The sequence below is a fragment of the Saccopteryx bilineata genome, chromosome 5 (assembly GCF_036850765.1).
Source record: "Saccopteryx bilineata isolate mSacBil1 chromosome 5, mSacBil1_pri_phased_curated, whole genome shotgun sequence".
Taxonomy (NCBI): domain Eukaryota; kingdom Metazoa; phylum Chordata; class Mammalia; order Chiroptera; family Emballonuridae; genus Saccopteryx; species Saccopteryx bilineata.
Genome location: NC_089494.1, coordinates 260590671 through 260609861, shown reverse-complemented (window position 1 = coordinate 260609861; position 19191 = coordinate 260590671). Strand labels below are relative to the sequence as shown.

General features: G+C 53.8%; 1 protein-coding gene across 4 annotated transcripts in view; it reads right to left on the bottom strand.

Annotated features, from left to right (window-relative positions):
• Window positions 1-19191, bottom strand: part of SLC2A9 (solute carrier family 2 member 9) — a 108194-nt gene that overhangs the window by 66082 nt on the left and 22921 nt on the right. Inside the window, exons 3-5 of one of the 4 annotated variants that reach the window (XM_066278731.1) lie at window positions 16411-16504; window positions 9938-10038; window positions 4012-4110 (exon numbers count right to left, since the gene is read on the bottom strand). In XM_066278731.1, coding sequence (XP_066134828.1) covers window positions 4012-4110; window positions 9938-10000 — 162 coding nt within the window. In that variant the 5' untranslated portion in view covers window positions 10001-10038; window positions 16411-16504. Of the gene's footprint in view, window positions 1-4011; window positions 4111-6863; window positions 7094-9937; window positions 10039-16410; window positions 16505-19191 lie in introns of those variants that run through there. The other 3 variants (XM_066278732.1, XM_066278728.1, XM_066278729.1) reach the window with 3 other exon arrangements.

The following is a 19191-nucleotide window of genomic DNA, read 5'->3' as shown; positions in this document are numbered from 1 at the left end:
CTGCCTGCTGATCCCCACCCTGCAGCCTCTTATTAACACACTCGCAGCCATGACCAGTTCCCTGGGGTGAACGTGCAGGACCCAAGAGGATGCTGTTGGAAGGAAGTTTTCTCTCCGTCTTTCTGGGTGCTCAGGGGGCCCGGTGGGAGAGGGGCCGGCCTCCTATCACTCACTGCGAGGCACTGCTGTGGGGGGCCCTGCAGAGAGTGGGGTGGGCTGGAAGACAGGCAGCCAGGCCCGTGGCCCCGTAAACACCTCTCTCCAATGGTCCCCGGAAGCCGGTTTCGGAGTGATGACGTTGAGAATGAAACGTCTGTCTTCGCCAAAGGAGAATCTAGCAAAGGCCCCGGCGAAAGGCAGCCCGGAGGCCATGTGACCGCAGAGGCCGGGAGATGGAGGTGTTCAGCTAACTCTTTGCACAAACGTTCCCTGAGAATTGGAGGTTTGTGGACCTCCTACGTGTGGGCACTGACTCGGACTGCACAGCTCCGAACAGGTTCTCAAATGAGTGTTTGCGTTTTAAAGTGAAACTTCTGCTGTGGGTCGGTCACTAAGAATAAAAATAGGTAGCTCGTACATTTTATTTATTATGCAATTCCTCACCTAGCATCATCAATAGTTTCCGTGACTAAAAGCAAAAGGATGTATAACTAAAGCAATTTTACCATGCCCGCACTGATGAAACCAGGAGTCAAGTGCCCGCTGCATTCCATCGATGTCACAACAGAAGGGCGGTGAACAAGGGACCTCCATCGAAGACCTGCTGTACAGCTGAAGGCCACAGTCCTCGCTGATCTGATCTGTGGGCCTCCTCCGGGCCACCTCATTCACGGATCCTGTGTTTTACTTTCCCAGACTGTGCTGCCAAGAGGCCCGTGCTGGGTCTTGCTGTCTGGCTCTGCATACCTGCTTCTGTCCCGCCGGGGTGCGGGCTCCCATCCTGTCTTCCAGAGACGAGTTCCGCAGCTCCCGCCGTTCGGGAGCGTGAGATCGCGCAGAGACAGCAGCAGAGGAACCGCGCGGTTATAGCGCAGGGTGAAGGGGGCGGTGGTCGCAGGAAGCCCGGAGAGGCTGTGGAGTCCCAGGCACGTGACCCGGGTCAGGTGCACAGGGAAGGGCTGGGCTGGGGTGGGCTCGGCAGGACGACAGTAGTGAGGCTTCCCAAAGGCACAGAGCCAGAAGCCATGGGCTGCCGCGGAGGAGCCACCAGTGATTCTGCGGGGTTGGAGAAAGGCTGGAGAACCAGGCAGGGGCTGATCAGAACTGGCCTGGACTGCCAGCCCAAGGAGTCCGTGCTTAATCCCGGGGGGTGCGGAGAGCGGCTGGAGGATGCGCACGCGGAAAGAAGGTTCTGATATGCGTGCGGCAGAGCACCACCGGAGCGTGTGGCGGCTGCACGAGGCGGTGCAGACCGGAGGCTGCGGGGCCAGCCCAGTCCGGCGGAGGTTCTCCCAACGCGGAAGAGGTGATGAGGCTAAGAGAACTTTTTTTTTAAACTGAATTCATCAAGGAATATTCACATCATGGTTGGTGCTGACTAGCGCTCAAACTGCAAAGGAACGACTAAGAGGCTACACGGTTAAAGGACCAGAGACTGAGCCAAGGGTCGAGTCTCGGGTTCAAGGCGTGTTTGTACCCACCGCCCCGAGTCCATTCGTGCCGTTAGCACATCGCTCTGCCTCTCAGGGAAGCGTCCTCAGTGGGGAAGGGTCCTGGGAACCCACGTTATTCAGCCCTCACCTCTGCCACGTCTGTCACTGCTGGTAGACCTTGCGTTAGTTACTTGGCCTCTCTGTGCCCCAGGTTCCTCATCTGTGGCACCCTACCTCTCCGTAAGGAGTTCCCACGAGGAGTGAATGTGGAAATGAGTGGAGAGCACAGTGCTGGGTGCATAGGAAGCTCACACTGAGAATGAGAGGCTGGGGTGGCTGGTGGCGGGACAGATATCAGGTTGTCTGTCTGCAAAATAAGGGTTCTGGAAGTATTTATTTCCCAGACCAGGCATCTGGCAACACATGGAACTGTGCAGTCTGCCACCAGGCAGACGGGCTCACCCCACCTCCAAGTGATGACAGGAGGTTGCCAGACAACGGGGGGGGGGGGGTGTTGGGTCAAAGACGGTGTAATCTGTTTTACGGTGTTCACGTTCCTTGTTGATTCTACAGAGCCCGACACGAACCCATCTAAAATTCTTCTCAGGAGTGCCGCTGTAAAAACGCACATACATAGAACACGTTTATGGACAGGCCGGAGTACACGCGCCTCTATGTAACACGGCACAGGGCCTGAGGGATTCGTAAAGACAGGCTGCACCACTGACTGCGCCAGCGCAGCGAGAACGGCGTCCTTACGCCAGTGTCCACCACCAAACCGTGCTCTTTGAAATAAGGATCACACAACCCTGTGCCCAGCAGTGCCACCTGATGTCACCAGAGTGGCAGAGCTAAGGCCTCCTGTGCAGAGACATCTGCACATCTGGCCTGAGGCCGCCCTCCTCTGTACCCCCAGGTGCAAGGCTGGCCCTGGGCTGGCTTCAGGGAATGTGGATTTCAGGAAGGTTCCACGACTCCCACAACTGACCCGAGGGGTTCACGGGGCCTGACCCGTGCAAACAGCGTGGCGTGTGTGGATCCCCCGCTTTCCCCGCTGTGAGCTGGGGACTGGGTGCCTGCCAAGCCCCTGATAAACACCCTGAGTGAGTCTCTCCTGGGGGACACTTCATGTGAACCTAAAACTGCTCAAGAAAATAAGTTATTCATGTAAAAAAAAATGGAAACAATGACAGAAATGCCCCCTGCTTGTGTTCCCACAGTCGTTGCTTAAACCACTAGTTTCCACCCATGTCGTTCTATCCCAGGTGTGAGTTTTACACGTCTGCTCCCTGGATCGTGCGTGCAAAGGGTCTTTCCTCTCTCCTGGGGTCTCCGCTGAACTTTCGGGATGAATCAGGAATGCAAATTCCCCAGGCTTTATTATTATTTTTTAAAGACAAATGTGGACACATCAGATCCCCGTCTCAGGATGATATCACAGTGACAAAATCAGTGCCCTTGGCAGCTGCAAGCATGAGGGGAATCCATTTCAACCCCTCCCTGGTGTTCAAACCGTTGTTAGCATCAGAATCCAGTTCTCGACGTACACGACATTAACAATAAAGAATAAAAACACAATAAAGGATGCCCACAGCCTGGCTCCTGTCTACCCAGGCTCTCCGAGACCCAGCCTGCGCCCCAACGACAGCCTGCCTGTGCATCTGCAGCATCTGGGCAAACGTTTCATATCTCTGTGCCTTTGCCCCACCCTCGGGACCTGCTCCAGGAAATTTTACCTTGCACCCCCAGCCACCTTACCCCAAGGGTGGGCCAGCACCCCCAGGAGAGGGCAGCACCAAAACCCAACAGGCCAGGTAGGTGTGAGACCCAAACCTTCAGGGGCAAGCCAGCAGGACGCTGTTAGGGGGTCTGGAGGAATTGCACCCCGTGATCCAGTTCCAGAGAAAGCAAAAGCCAATGATGGCTCTTAACCAACATATTCTCAAGTGACCCTCTAGCTCAGATGAAAAGACATGAAAACAAATAGAACAGATCAGGTAATTGTTTGTGTCTAAGCCCCCCACCCCCACCCGGGTGGCTCCTCAGACTCCACGCAGCTTGCCCGGGAGTAAGACCTGCAGAATCTACCCCTAGCACCTCCGAAGTCCCCCTCCTCCTCCTCCTCCTCCTCCACTATTCTGGGAGGCCCACACTCCAGCCTCAAGGAACTGAGCAATGTCACCAGCGTCTGTTTTTGTCTTTTCCATCTACCCTTCAAAAGACAGAAGCCTGTGTCCTTCTCTCTGCCCTCCCCCACCAACCCCGGACCCTGGGGTCCAGCTAGGATCTAGCACCGAGCCTGCCTGCAAAGGTTTACGGAATCCGGTACCAGGCAGTGCCAGGCGCTAACACTCCTGAGTTTTTCCGCGTTTCCGCAGCGCCCCCTGCTGGGCGCATCCCGGGGCCACAAGGCACTCACCGGAGTGGGGGCGTTCACCACGGAGAGGTTGTACCCGTAGAGGAAGGAGGAGCCGAAAGCGCCCACGAGGGAGGCCGCGATGAGTGAGCAGGACCAGTCCTGGGAAAGGAGAAGACAGCACGTCAGACCTGGTGCTCGGCTACACGCTGCTGCTATGTGAGCCGAATTTGGGCATTTTCAAACCCACCGAGGAGCACAAAGCAAAGCCAGACTAGGATGCCGGCAAGAGCCGCTGGCCTTCATTAAGAGCTAGGGGGCCAGGCGTTGTTCCAAGCAGTTTCTGGGTATCATGTCATGGAATCCACAGATCAGTACTGTTTTCTCCTGATTTTATAGGTGAGGACACAGAGACACAGAGTGTCCCAGATGGTCCGGTTCCAGCCCCTCAGGAGTGACCCACTGCCAGCCACACTGCCTCTCCCCTCCTGCCTCTTCACCTCGGGCCTGGGGGCCCCTGCCAGCTGCCCAGGGGCACACGCACCCACGCACGCCCTGTTCCAGGCTGAGGGGTCAATCTCACGGGCCAGCATGAGCACCTTGGGACAAGGACCTGCGGACAAGAGAGTTCTGGGACTTGGCCCCAACACCCAGGCACTGCCTCCATGTACTCCTCCCCCGTGGTTCCGGCCAAGGACGGCCACAGCCGGGACAGCACCATGGAGCAGAAACACCTGGGCCCCTCGCTGAAGTCTGGCCAGCTGGCAAGAGCTGGAAACAGGAGGGGCTGCCAGCCCCAGGGGCTGCCCAGGGGAACGTGGGCCACTCACCAGATGGAAGGGACCCAGGTGTTCCTGGAAGGCACATTCTCAGCCATCATTCAGTGTGTGGTGTGGTGTGTGTGTGTGTGTTTTGAGTCAAAGCTCCAGGGATACAGCAGTAAACAAGAGACAGACGAGGTCCATAGTTCAGGGAGCTGGGTTGGTCAACTGCTCTCTGGAAGGGGCAGTGGCACCAGATAGCCGAATCCCTGCTCTGCCCACCTTGGTAGCCTCTTCCAGCCTGGGCTCCATGCCAGACGGCCCCGCCACTCAGCTGTGGGGCCTGAGCAGTTTCCTGACCTTCCTGGGGCTCAGCTTGCCCAGCTGTAAAATGGGGTCTAAACCCAGCCCCGGCTGCACAGGTGGCGGAGGGTTCAAGCTGTTGAGGGGTGAGTACGTGTAGAGTGTGGCGTGCGTGTGGTGAGTGCTCAGAAAGGCTGTTTACTCTCTCTGTTTTCTCTCCCTACGCCCTTCGACCTGGTCAGACAGAAGGGCTCTTGCCCGAGGGGTGTGCCCAGATCTCCCCTGACCTGGCCTGTGTGGCTGCATCAACCTGCAGCCCCCTTCTAGGGACCACCTGAGATCTGTTGCCCAGGCCCCCTCCCTGAAAGCGACACCTCCTTGTTTTACATTCCTCTCTGGGTTCTGCTCCGTCTGACCCCAGCTCTGCCCCTGGTGACTGTGTAACCTTAGACCATTACATCTCTCAGTGATGCAGTGTCCTCATCTTTAAAGTGGGGGTGATGTTAAACCCGCCTCCTAAAATATTATGCCGAAGAAGGGAGTTAAAGCAGGTGAGATCCTCCTCTGTCCTGTGTCAGGTGCCCGTGCATGTCAGCAGCAGAGGCTGGACAATGGGCAGGGGTCTTACTTTTTAAGGGGGGGCAGGAGGGGGAGTCTTGCTTCTTGCTCTCTGCTCCCGGGCACTGAGCTGCTGAAGATGAGACACTGGTGACGGAATGGAGGGCGAGATGAAGGATCTATGGGCCATGGGGGTGGAATACAGACAGCTCTCTGTATCTACCAGTTCCACGTCTGTGGATTCAAGTAACTTCAGATTGAAAATATACCCCCCCCCCAAAGTTACACTGTTGCTTCATCGTCACTTGCACCATGGTTATGTCTGTACTGAACAAGTACAGACTTTCTTCTCATTATTATTCCATAAACAATACAGTATAACAACTATTTACAGCGTATCGAGCACTATCCTGAACTAGAGATGATTTGAAGTATACCGGAGGATGCGTAGGTCATATGCAAATGCTATGCCATTTCATATCAGGGACTTGGATTTTGGTGTCCGCGGGAGTCCTGAAACAAATCCCCCATGGATACCTAGGGACAACTGTGCTTTTCTGCAGTAAGAGGAGCTTGAACTCGAGGGGATTCGTTGACGGAACAGAACCTCACTTTGGAAGGAAAACGCCATTCTCCATCACATGCTGTCTCTAAACTTCATCCTTGCCTGACCTGTGGTGGCGCAGTGGATAAAGCGTCGACCTGGAAATGCTAAGGTCGCCAGTTCGAAACCCTGGGCTTGCCTGGTCAAGGCACATACGGGAGTTGATGTTTCCAGCTCCTCCCCCCGTCTCTGTCTCTCTCTCCCTCTCTCTCTCCTCTCTAAAATGAATATATAAAATAAAAATTAAAAAAAAAATAAATAAATAAACGTCATCCTCTGGGTCTCAGATCACGAGTCCCTCCTGACCCGTACCTGCTGTGCTAGGCATCTTCTCTCCCTGGCCCGCCCTTCCTCCCAGTACCATCACTCTCGCTCGTCTGCACACGTCAGTGGGTGGAGAAGGAAAGACAGGTGGGGGCCACCTCCCGGAGCCCCTGGCCCCTGCCTGCCCCCTCTGTGCCCACCACCTCTCACCACCAGCCCCAGGGGCAGAAGGTAGGTACCCTCTGTGGAGATAGGAAAGAGAAAAAGGGACACCAGACAGCATGGTCTCATGACATGGGCCCAGCCGCACTGCCAGAAGGTGCTGTCGACCCCAGGAAACTGCAGCCGGAGAGTTGGGGCCCCTTGGCCAAAGTCACAGGGACCAAGATGCAAAGCCCTGTGGCCTCTGTGACAGCCACACTCACCCTGGGACTCAGCCCTCTGTGGTAGGTACAGAAGCCGGTTTCTCTGTTTACCTGATTTCTCCTCCCACCTGGCTTCCCGCTCCCCGCCTGGGCACCCTTGGGGGGCCCCGGGTGGGTGGGGCCCCCCGTGAGGGGAGCTGCGCTGAACTCCCGGGAGTCCATGCTCCGTTTCCTGCCACACCGCCCGGCAGGGGCTCTGCCAGGGCATCGCTGGGTGAAGAGGCAGAGTCCACGGGAGGGGGCGGGTGCCACACCGGAAGTGTGGCAATTTCCTTTTGTCTGAACAGGAAATGGATAATGTGCCCCCTCCCCCCTTACTCAGGTTATAACAGCAACTGGGGCAAGAGGGGACACCCGTCTTCTCGAGAATCACCCCTGGGTCTGGATGCTTCCTTTAGGAACTTTTTATTTCCTTCTTGACAAGGTAATCGTGCAGGGAGGGGAGAGGCCAGCATAAACACAGGGCGCCTCTCCCTGAGGGTTGGGCAGAGGAAAAGGTCACTGGCTTAGGCAGCAGCCTGGTGGAGTCCCAACCCTGACTCCACCCTGTATTCCTCTTTTGATGCTTTTACTGAGCATGGATGAAATACAGTGACCACTTTTATTTTTTACTGGGTGTCCTTAGGCAAGTGGCTTAGCTTCTCTATGCTACCGGGTTTACAAGTGCCAAACGGGAGGCTGGCCCCACCCTGAGTGCCCTGCAGAGTTATTCTGAGGCTGAAATAGAAACCAGGAGCCCGTGCTGGAGATGGCCACGGGCCGCCCTGCAGCTCTGGGACAAATGGGCAGAACAAGGATCTGCCACTGGGGGGTGCCCCGGTCCCGCTCACTCTGCACTGGCTGAGGAAATGCGCCTCTCACGTGCCGCCCCCGACGGGTGCAGGCGAAGCATTACGGTGGATCAGACCCCACTCGCGAGAGAGGATGTGTGAGAATGAATTCGCCTTGTCCGAGAAGCACCTTTAATCGTGCCTAGGACAGCTGGCCTTGGCCGTTGGCTCCCAGAGGCAGAGAGCAGGTGTGTCTGCGGAACACAGAGCCCCTAGGAGGCCAGGGTGGCCCCAAGTCCACAAAAAAAGAGAGAAGCCAGAAAACTGGTTCAATGGAAAACATACATTGAAATAAGCCGTGGAGCTCTGCAGGCATGCTGGGAGCGTGTCGTGTCACACACACGTGTGGGAATGTCCAGCCCCTCGATGCACAAGAGTAGGGAAATTGCTGCTTGGCAGGAAAGCAGAATGACAACCCAGCCCTCAGCAGTCAGACCAGTTATTCACTGAGCACATGAAACACTCAGTACATGACCGTTCTGCTTATTAGTCCCACAGGGAGACTCAGGAGGAACCGGCTCTTTCTGGAGCTGATGGGCAGCCAGCCACCCTTCACCCTCCATCCCCTACCCCCCACCCCCACCCTCCACCCACCGCCCCAGGCAGGGCTGTGGTCCAGAGCAGGACACTGACACAGACTCTCTGGGTTACTATATGACATGCAACGGCTCAGGATTGCCAGGGGAAACACGGAAGACGCACTGAGCCAACCTGGGATTAGAGCATGGAAGACTTCCTGGGAGAGGTGGCTCCTGGATGACAAAGCCTGGGTTGTACACAGGCCAAGGAGGATGTGGGGGCCTGACCAGGCGTTGGCGCAGTGGGTAGAGCGTCAGACTGGGATGTGGAGGACCCAGGTTAGAGACCCCGAGGTCGCTGACTTGAGTGCGCGCTCATCTGGTTTGAGCAAGGCTCACCAGCTTGAGCCCAAGGTCACTGGCTCAAGTAAGGGGTCACTCGGTCTGCTGTAGCCCCCCGTTCAAGGTACATATGAGAAATCAATCAATAAACAACTAAGGAGCCGCAACGAAGAATTGATGTTTCTTATCTCTCTCCCTTCCGGTCTGTCTGTCCCTATCTGTCCCTCTCTCTGACTTTCTCTGTCTCGGCCACCAAAAACAAAAGAAGGCGGCCGTGGGGTGGGAGGGCACTGAGCCAAAGCCCCAGGGACAAAGGGGAGCAAACGTCAGGTTTGGTTGGGGCCTAGAGTGTGGGCGGGGCACTGGAAGGGAGACACAGTCACCTTGCACCCAGTGCCTGCACAGTGGAGCCCGGACTCAACCCAACATGAGCTCCAAGGACAGCACACGGGGTCCACTTGGAGGGAAAGTCTATTTAATGCGACTCTCCCGTGTCTCTGGACGACAGGAGACAGGTGGCTTGGCCTCCCAGCACCTCCCTTTCACTGCGAGATGGGGATACTGGTGCTCGGCCTGCCGAGCTCACACTTCCTGGCAATTTGGCAAACGTGCTTGTGTTGATCTTTGTCCCGCTAAGTAACGGTTTATCACAAATATGGACCTATTCTTTTCTGAGTCCTGGCTGCTTCCACACCATCCCAGGAGAGCAGGCACACACAGGTCAAGTTTTGAACTAGCTATACAGCCTCGGACAAGTGGATTTAGTCCCCTCTGAGCCTCGGTTTCTCGCCTGTCAAACCCGGGAGGGGATGCCTTCACTGTGGTATGGCTAAGAGACTCGAATGAGAGCCCTGTGTAAAGGTCCAGCACAGAGAGGTGCTGACTGGTTATTGGTTCTTTGCATCTGGTTTAAAAAGAGGGCTCAAGGCGTCCAGAGGAGGGTAAGAGGCTTTCTAAGGGCCGAGGACTTCCTGGAGGAGGGGGCAGGTGAACTGGTCCTTGGACCGGGGTGAGGGATGGGTTTCAGTGTATCCTTAAGGAAGATGACATTATCATTTTCAACATCAATGTCCCCTCTAGAGAAATGACCACTGGAGTGGAGCTACCTGACCCCTACACACATCCAGAAGGCCACTGGCTGATAGTATTATTATCAACCGACGGACAAGCCACCAGTGGCCTGTGCCTCATTGCACACAGGTCTTTGACAATTCACCTGGCTCCTTGCCACAAAGCCCTGCTTCCAGCCTTCGCTCTCCTGGTCCTGACCTCACCTTAACCTGCATGTCCCCAGGGAGGTGGGAGGGGCAGAAGGGACAGCCCAGGGTCACCAGAACACTGGTAAAAAAAAAAAAAAAAAAGAGGTGAGGAAACCAGGACTGACCAATTTCTTTTTCTCCAAATCTCTTTCTTTGTTGTCTGCTGGGTCCTTTTCGCTGAGCTTCATGGTTTACTCTTCAGAGTTGGGGCCCGGTGTCTTTGTTCCTGAGAAAAGGGGGAAAGGAAGGAGCCATCAGACTCTTGCTGTCAGAGAGAGGTGACTCGGGGGAGGTGGCCCTGACCAGGGAGGGGTCCTGGCGAGGACACCAGGATGAGGGACCTCTGCTCCCCTGGAGACCGGGGCACCCCCTGCTCCTCTCAGGCCTCCGTTTCTCCGTTTGTGAGATGGTTGGGTTGACTGTGTCTGTGTTTCCCATGCTAACTGCACTGCTTTTAAATACAGGCCCCTCCCGGAACATTCCCGTTCAGACGCTCACTCTCGTGGTTGGGCACATCTCGTAAACACTAGGCTTTCTGCCCCCACAATGTGAACAGTAAAAGGAAGTGCCAACCCCCCCTGTCAAACCAGAGACAGTTACTGAAATCATAACCTCTGTTGTTACTGGCAGGACAGAAGTCAACAAAACTGGGCCGCTTGTCTGGAGTTTGAGGACATGTTTCTGGAGCCATAAGACTTTGTAGGCCCTTTGGCCCCATTACTCCGTTTATAAAAATTTATCCTAAAACGGTAAAAAAAAAAAAAAAAAAAAAACAACCCCAAAAAATGTGCACCAAGATTTAAGCCAGAAATAGTCACACTGAAGCATTTTTCATGTTAGGAAAATAAACCGGTCTTCACAATAGGAAGCAGACCCCTAAGAGGAAAGGTTCAATAAATGATGACACAGCCGCAGGTACACAGCACCTAAACTGCCCGGAGCACCGAAAGCTTTACATTAAAGGACATCTAATATCACGGGAAATGCTCAGTTATTCTTACTGGACAGTAAGAGGAAGACATATAAAAGTATATATATACATTAGTCAGTGTTAAAAATACATGTGCTTCTAATAGTCACTCTTAATATATATGTACTTAAACTAGGTTCATGTGTTTTTTTCATTTACAATTAAATTTAAAACAAAATATTTACGCATTGAATATTTTCTTCAACAAATATTTTTATTTTTTAGCAAGTGAGAGAGAGAGAAAGGAACAGACAGGGACAGACAGGGACAGACAGACAGAAAGGGAGAGAGATGAGAAGCATCAGTTCTTTGCTGTGGCACCTTAGTTGTTCAGCGCTTGCTTTCTCATATGTGCTTGGACCCAGGGCCTCCAGCCAAGTCAGTGACCCCTTGCTCAAGCCAGTGACCTTGGGCTCAAGCCAGTGACCTTGGGCTCAAGCCAGCGACATTGGGCTCCAGCCAGCATCTTGGGCACAAGCCAGTGACCTTGGGCTTCAGGCCAGTGACCATGGGTCATGTGTATGATCTCATGCTCAAGCTGGTGACCTCGCCTTCAAGCTGGTGAGACTGCGCTCAAGCCAGGGACCTCAGGGCTTTGAACCTGGGTTCTCAGTGTCCCAGGCCATCACTCTATCCACTGTGTCACTGCCTGGTCAGGTTAAACAAATATTTATTAAGCCACTAGTGATCTGGGTGATGGGGATGCAATTGTGAGCAAGACGGACCTGCCTGCCCTCCTGGAGGACAGACACGTCCTGGGACAGACAGCTCAGGAAGAGGGTGCGATGGGCCCTGGGCACAGAGACAGCGAGTGGCCTGTCCCAGCACAGGGCGTGAGCACAGGGGGATCCTGGCTGCAGACCTGAGCAGAGGACAGCTCACGGATTTATGTGCATAGGAAATCGACTGCCCAGATGCGGCTGTTACCCCTCGGCTATGATATATATATTTTAAGCCCATTATTCTCTTATTTGTTTTTCTATAGTTTTCCTTTTCTGCACATGCACACACTCAAAAAAAAAAAAAAAAAAAAAGGAAAAAAAAGAAACCCACTACTACAACTAGAAAAACAAGTTTTTAAAATTTCTTAAAAAATTTTTTTTTCTTTTAAAGGAATTAAACCTTTATGGTTTCGAGGAACCAGAGTCTTGAAAAATAAAATTTTGGAAGCATTCAGTTTCTGTAAATATTTGTTCAACCAGACCAGGCAGTGACCTAGTGGATAGAGTGATGGCCTGGGACACTGAGAACCCAGGTTCAAAGCCCCGAGGCCCCTGGCTTGAGCGCAGTCTCACCAGCTTGAGTGCGAGGTCACCAGCTTGAGCATGAGATCATAGACATGACCCATGGTCACTAGCCTGAAGCCCAAGGTCACTTGGCTCTGGTCTGAGGTCCAGAGTCATCAGAGCCGGCCCAACGAGAACGCGGATGGTGAGCAGCTGTCACCAACGCCTGAGCGTGAGGGACCGAGGCCGTGCACGGGGAAACCCCGCCTGTCTCACACCGGTGCTCGCCCAGGGACGCCCGGCTCACTGGACCTCACTGGACCTCCGTTGTCAGGACTCTGTGGCGTTTCCTGGCTGCCCCACTGGCCTGGAGCGCCTTCCTCCTTCCCTAGCCGCACCCGCCAGTCTCCCCTGCCCTGAGCCCCCGGGAAATCCGAGTTACCTCCCCCGCTGCGTCCCCTTGCCTGTCCCACTAGCCTCGCGGGAACCAGACTGGGCCCGCTGACTGCTCTCCTGTGTTCTCAGTGACCGTGACCTCCTCCTGGTGGTTCCTGGGATGTGTCTCCCCTGCCCTGAGCCCCCCGGGAAATCCGAGTCACCTCCCCCGCTGCGTCCCCTCGCCTGCCCCACCAGCCCCGCGGGAGCCAGCCTGGGCCCGCTAACTGCTCTCCTGTGTTCTCAGCGACCTTGACCTCCTCCTGGTGGTTCCTGGGATGTGTCTCCCCTGCCCTGAGCCCCTGGGAAATCCGAGTCACCTCCCCCGCTGCGTCCCCTCGCCTGTCCCACTAGCCTTGCGGGAGCCAGGCTGGGCCCGCTGACTGCTCTCCTGTGTTCTCAGTGACCGTGACCTCCTCCTGGTGGTTCCTGGGATGTGTCACTTCGGCCAGACCACGTGGTTGTGGCTGGACACCTGGAGAACAGGCAAGGTGTTGCTGGAGTTGTTTAGAAATGATTAACATTTACAATCAGTTGACTTCAAGTAAATTGGATAACCCTCCATAATGATGTGGGTGGGCCCCAAACAGTCCCTGGGAGGCCCTCAGTGCAAGCACAGAGGTGCCCTGCAGGGGGAGGAACTTGGTCCCAAGATGATGTAAGACTTCTGCCTGTGTTCCCAGACCTTGGGCAAAAACTGCAACATCTGCTCTTTAATGGAATTCCTGGACCGCTGGCTTGTTGTGTGGGCTTGGGCTTGCCTGCCCTCACAGTGTGCGAGCCAATTCCTTAACATCTCTCTCTCTCTCTCTCTTTCTATCTCTCTTTCCGCACACATCACTACAGGTAATATATAGCTATATACTCTTTCGGTTCTGCTCTCTGGAGAACCCTGACCAATACCCTATTCACAATGGGGCCACCGCTGAGTGATCTCTGTGTCCACAGAGTCCCGGCCCGAGAGGTGCCTTGGAATCAGCATGGGTGGGCGGGGTGGAGGAGAGGGGAACAGGGAACTCAGGCTGGGGTCCAGTGGGACGGGACAGGGACAAAGGAAGCCAGAATGAGGGTACCCACGGCCAGCACCGGCCCGCCTCCAGCGGCTGCGTCCGTCCTAGCTGATGTCAATGGCTGTCCCTACGTCACTTCGGACAGTGTCGTTCGTACAGATGACACTGTAAATGTCACCCCTGGAGTTATGCCACATGGCATGGCCTTGTGGGTACCTGAGCTCTGTTTCCTTACCAACCCAATGCAGACGGTTATCCTTCTCGCCTGTTAGATGAGGGGTAACTTAGGTAACAAGCCTTGAGAGATGCCAGGGGGAGCCTCGCTGTCTGATTACCGGCAGCTGCCGTTCATTGAGCTAGAGACACCCAAAAGCAACAGCTGTGGTGACAGCGGAGGATGAAGGGTCTCGTCTGGGAGGTGAGCCTGAGAGCTTTGTATGGCAGCCAAGCGCAAGTACCCCCCGGGCAGCCAGAAAGGAGAGGGGTGCTGGAGGGAGAGGCATCCGGGCTGCAGAGGAAGGGCGGGGCAGTCAGCATCACAGGCGGATGCGGAAGGCCCCCAGGGAGGCTGTGGACGAGAAGAGTCCTACAGGACTCCCTCTGGAAAGAGGAGATGGGGAAGGGGGACGGCAAAGGAGGCTGAGCTGGGGAAACGGAGAGTGAGGGGCTATCAATGACAAGACAATAATATTAAAAAATACGTAAAGAGCCTGTAGAACTGATCCCAAGATGTGAGGTGTGCCCCTGGCCAGGATGGGGAGAGGTTTGTGCGCTCTTCCCAGAAAATGGGTTCCAGACGGGTACGCGCCCAGCACCAGGAGGCCGTGGGCAGGGGGCTGTGCTTCCTTCGGGGTCGAGGTCACTTCTGGTCTCCTGTTCCCAGGCCAGCAAGGGAAAGAACGAGGGTTGCTACGTCAATAAGGATGCACTGCCCGGGGGAGCGGTATGCAGCCGAGGTCTGAGGCTGCACAGCCCACCCTACAGAAACCGCCGCAGAGCTGACAACGACCTCACCACCCCTGAGACGTCCCGTCACAGGTGGGCGGGCAGCTGCCCGCTGGGGCAGTGCAAGGCCAGCTCTTCAAAAGTGAATTGCTGTTGTACTCACTGGTAAATACCCACGTCCTGGGTGGTCCCTGGGTGCCCACCTGCCACGATCCAGCAGCTGCAGAGAGCAGGCCTCTGCTCCCGGTGATCTGATTGGCACCTGCCCAGGCTGTGGCTGGCATTCAATACTAAGTAACTACCTCTGCTGCTCCTGTTGCTGCCTCTCCCAATAATAAAGCCCTCCTGGGCACCGTGTGTCTGACACCGTGGCTGGTCGTGTTAGAAATAAAGCAGGTAAGCCGCCGCACCTGTCTCGGAGCTCAGATCTGTCCCCAACAGCGTGCAGTCAGACCCCCACTTATCAGCCTGTGTTGGGTAAACGGACAAGAGCAAAGACGAGGCTGGGACGGAGACCAGCACCGCGCAGCAGGGCAGCGGACAGCGAAGGACGTTGTTTGCCCAAGCCCAGTGCGTGCGGGCTGGAGGCCACCGCTCTGCAGTGCCTGGAACCGCTGCCCCAAGCAAAGCCCAGCGGATCCAAAGCCGCTGGCTGACAGCGCTGAACAGGAAATGCCACACCCACCCTGGTCCCCGAAGTCTCTGTCTGATTAACACTTGGCTGTGACTTTACTCTTAATTTTCAGAATTTAATCTCTGCTGACTTTGGCACAGAACTAAGGCTAATCCTAAAACAAGATATGGGGGGGGGGAGCCCTGGCCGGTTGGCTCAGTGGTAGAGCGTCGGCCTGGCATGCAGGAGTCCTGGGTTCGATTCCCGGCCAGGGCACACAGGAGAAGCGCCCATCTGCTTCTCCACCCCTCCCCCTCTCCTTCCTCTCTGTCTCTCTCTTCCCCTCCTGCAGCCAAGGCTTCTTTGGAGCAAAGTTGGCCTGGGCGCTGAGGATGGCTCTGTGGCCTCTGCCTCAGGTGCTAGAATGGCTCTGGTTGCAACAGAGCAACGCCCCAGATGGGCAGAGCATCGCCCCCTGGTGGGTGTGCCGGGTGGATCCTGGTTGGGCGCATGCAGGAGTCTGTCTGACTGCCTCCCCGTTTCCAACTTCAGAAAAATACAAAAAAAAAAAGATATTGAGGGGACATGTGGAAAACAGAGCAAGAGAGGAAGGAAGGAAGGGAGGGAGAGAGGGAGGGAGGGAGGGAGGGAGGAAGGAAGGAAGGAAGGAAGGAAGGAAGGAAGGAAGGAAGGAAGGAAGGAAGGAAAGCAGGCCTGACCAGGCAGTGGTGCTGTGGATAGAGCATCGAACTGGGACACAGAGGACCCAGGCTCAAAACCCCGAGGTTGCTGGCTTGAGCGTGGACTCATCTGGTTTGAGCAAGGCTCACCAGCTTGAGCCCAAGGTCACTGGCTTGAGCGTGGGGTCACTCGGTCTGCTGTAGCCCCCCAGTCAAGGCACATATGAGAAATCAATCAGTGAACAACTAAGGTGCCACAACAAAGAATTGATGCTTCTCATCTCTCTCCCTTCCTGTCTGTCTGTCCCTATCTGTCCCTCTCTCTGTCTCTGTCTCTGTTTCTCTCTCTTACTCTCTCTCTCTCTCACACACACATACACACACACAAAGAAAAAAAGAAAGAAAGAAAGAAAGAAAGAAAGAAAGAAAGAAAGAAAGAAAGAAAGAAAAGGAAGAAAGTAAGGATGGAAAGATGGAAGGGAGGGAGAGGGTGGAAGGAAGAGTAACTGACTGGTCACCAGCCATTGGAAGAGTAGCCATTATTAACATCTGCCAGACACCATGTTAAGCACTTTGTGTGCATTTTCTCAGTTAACCTTCACCAAGTTGATTTTCAGTTCCCTCAGTTTTCCAATTCCTTGCTCCCACTCTTCTGTAAGGAATTTCAGTAATTCTTGAAGCCGCCCCAAAGCTGATCCAAACCTGTGAGCAAAACTTACCGTTTCCTGGAGCCTGCCTCGCCTGTCCCAGTCTAAAGAGCACACAGAATGCGCTTCTCCGATAGATCGGCTCCCAATCAAATCAGATATAAACCTGGGAAATGATGAAAGAAGAAAACAGCGTTAATGATTACATGGCATCCAGCAGAGCTGTTACTGTAAACATTCTATGATGCCCATCTTGACAAGTGATAAATGATTAACAAACATGCCCAGATGCCTGTGAACAGATTCTGGCCTGCGAGTCGAAGGCAGAGGTGCCCCAGCCAAGCCCTTGCTGACTAGCGGGTTGACCTTCCTGGGTGTCGGATCTCTTCTCATTAACGTGAGGAGGTGACTGGTGTGGGACCAAACTGCCTGGGTTGTGGAGAGGGTCAGGCAAAATGACTTGCAAGTCTTATAAAGCAGAACACAAATGAATGCCGACTGATCAAGCCCTAAATCCAAAGGACCAGGATGAGGGGTTAACTCCTGCTACTCTGTCAGTGCAGGGGTAGAATCAGCCAGTGGAGAAATGCATGAAAACCATCATTCTATTTTATTTTATTTTTATTGAGAGCAGGGGAGGCAGAGACCGATTGCCGCAGGTACCTTGACTGGGATCCACCCAGCAAGCCCTCTACAGGGCAATGCTTTGCGCATCTGGGGCATTGTTCCATTGCTTGGCAACTAAGCAATTTTTAGCACCTGAGGCAGAGGCCATGGAGCCATCCTCAGCACCTGGGTCAAGTCACTAGAGCCAATCAAGCCATGGCTGCATGAGGGAGGAGAGAGGGAGGGTGGGTGGAGAGGAGTAGAGAAGCAGATGTACAATTCTTCTGTGTGCCCTGACCAGGAATTGAACCTGGGACATCCACATGCTGGGCCGACTCTCTACCACTGAGCAAACCGGCTGAGAGCCATCACTCTAGTCCAGTGGTACTCAAACTTTTTGAAGTCGGGGAGCATTTAAAATCCTACAAATAATTGTGGGTGCACAATATACAAATTTCTGAGAAATATGTTATAATAATTAAGTCAAATATTAAAAAAAATAAATTCCAAGCATGCTTTTATGGCAATTAAATGAAATAAATATGACAAAATTAAATTTATTCTGACATTAGAAAACATTTTTATGTCACATTTTTTGAGTTATGCTTTTTTAGAATTCATAAAAAAGAGGGGTTAAAATTTTTTTAAAATGACAAAAAAGTTATCTTTTTATATATATAGATACATTCTTAGTAAGATTTAGTAAATTCGACAGGTCCCGGCACAAATGTGTTAAGTTTTTTCGTTCTTGTGTTTATGAGAAACATGAGTCTGATGTGTCCTAGCGATTTCTTTGATGTTTAGGCATATATTTGAAAGGCAAACTCTCATTTCCTCATCAATACATTGAAGAATTCCTCTCTTTTTACTCTTAATTGTGTTGAGGGTAGAAAATCCTAATTCACATAAATAGGATGTTGAAAATTGTAGTAAAATGTTCAAAGCTTTTTTAGATATTGCCACATATTCTTCTTTTATAGAAATCCAAAAGGCTTCAAGAGACAATTCCTTATGTTTAATCATCAATCCAAAACCCCCACCATACATATCATCTTAACTTTATACCAAACAAAGGATAGAAGAAACTTGCCTCCAGTCTTTCCGGGGAACATGGGAGGTAGTGTAAACAATCCAGCACCACAGCTGAACAGCCTTTTGCAACCTAATCAGGCAAGTGAGGTGGGGGTGTTGGGCAGACTGTCAGCTTACAGCCAATTCCCCACACCTCAGCCCCCCAAAAATCTAAACTCCAAAAGCCCTGTTGGTTTTTTGGTCCCCAACAGGCACGTATTTCTCTGGAATACCATAGGGTGCACCTGGAAATCTGCTAGGTTCACTTTGAGAACCACTGCTCTAGTCCAGAGTGATGCCCGCATGCTCGGGCCGCTCTAGCGATTTCAGCACCCCGAGGTAAGCAGAGGGCTGGAGTGGCAGAGAACACGTCAGGGACCCAGGCGTGTGCCTCTGCAGCCGGGGCAAGTCCCAGCTCAGCCAAGGGCGCCTGACCAGAGAGAGGGGGAAGGGCGTGGGACGTGAAGGCTGGTCCTGGGCGGGGCACAGAACGACGGGTGCCCAGGAGTGCCCCCCAAACATGGGAGATGGACACTATGCCTGGCTTCAGCACACGCCCAGGCCCCGGGGAGGCGGGGCTGTGTTGGGAACGTGGAAAAGTCCACCCAGTTCCCCAAGCATCGATTGAGAGCAACCCGACAACCTTCTCAAGGCTAATCCCATCTCCCCAGCACCTTGATGTTGACAACGGGGTGGCCTAGTGGCCAGGAAGGAGTCGCCTGATCCCTGGGAGACAGCCACCCGAGATGTCTTTATGTCTTTATCCACCGACCTCTGCGGGCTGACAACCGGCACGCCAGAAGGTGACATTTTCATGCCCGGGTGATTTCAGTGGTGCTTAAGGAAGTGCAAACATGCCCAGACGGACAGAGGCTGCCTCTGAGCGGTGGTGTTGACTTCCAGCCTTTCAAACCTCCCGCAACGGCCCAGCCGGTGCCCACCCCTCTCTCCCTCCCTCCCCCTACGCACTCACCCAGCCTCCCTTGAGTGAGGTCTTATGATAACAGAGTCAGTGGCTCTTTGAATGCATCTTGTTCAAGCCTGCCTTGTTTCCGTAACCTTTAGGTGACTAGCTCCTGCTTAACTGCTGGGCCTTGAACGAAGATATTAGAAGCCTTAGAAGAATTCTGCTTGCTGCTTCAGTATAAAAAAAAAAAAGAAAGAAAAAGAAAAAAC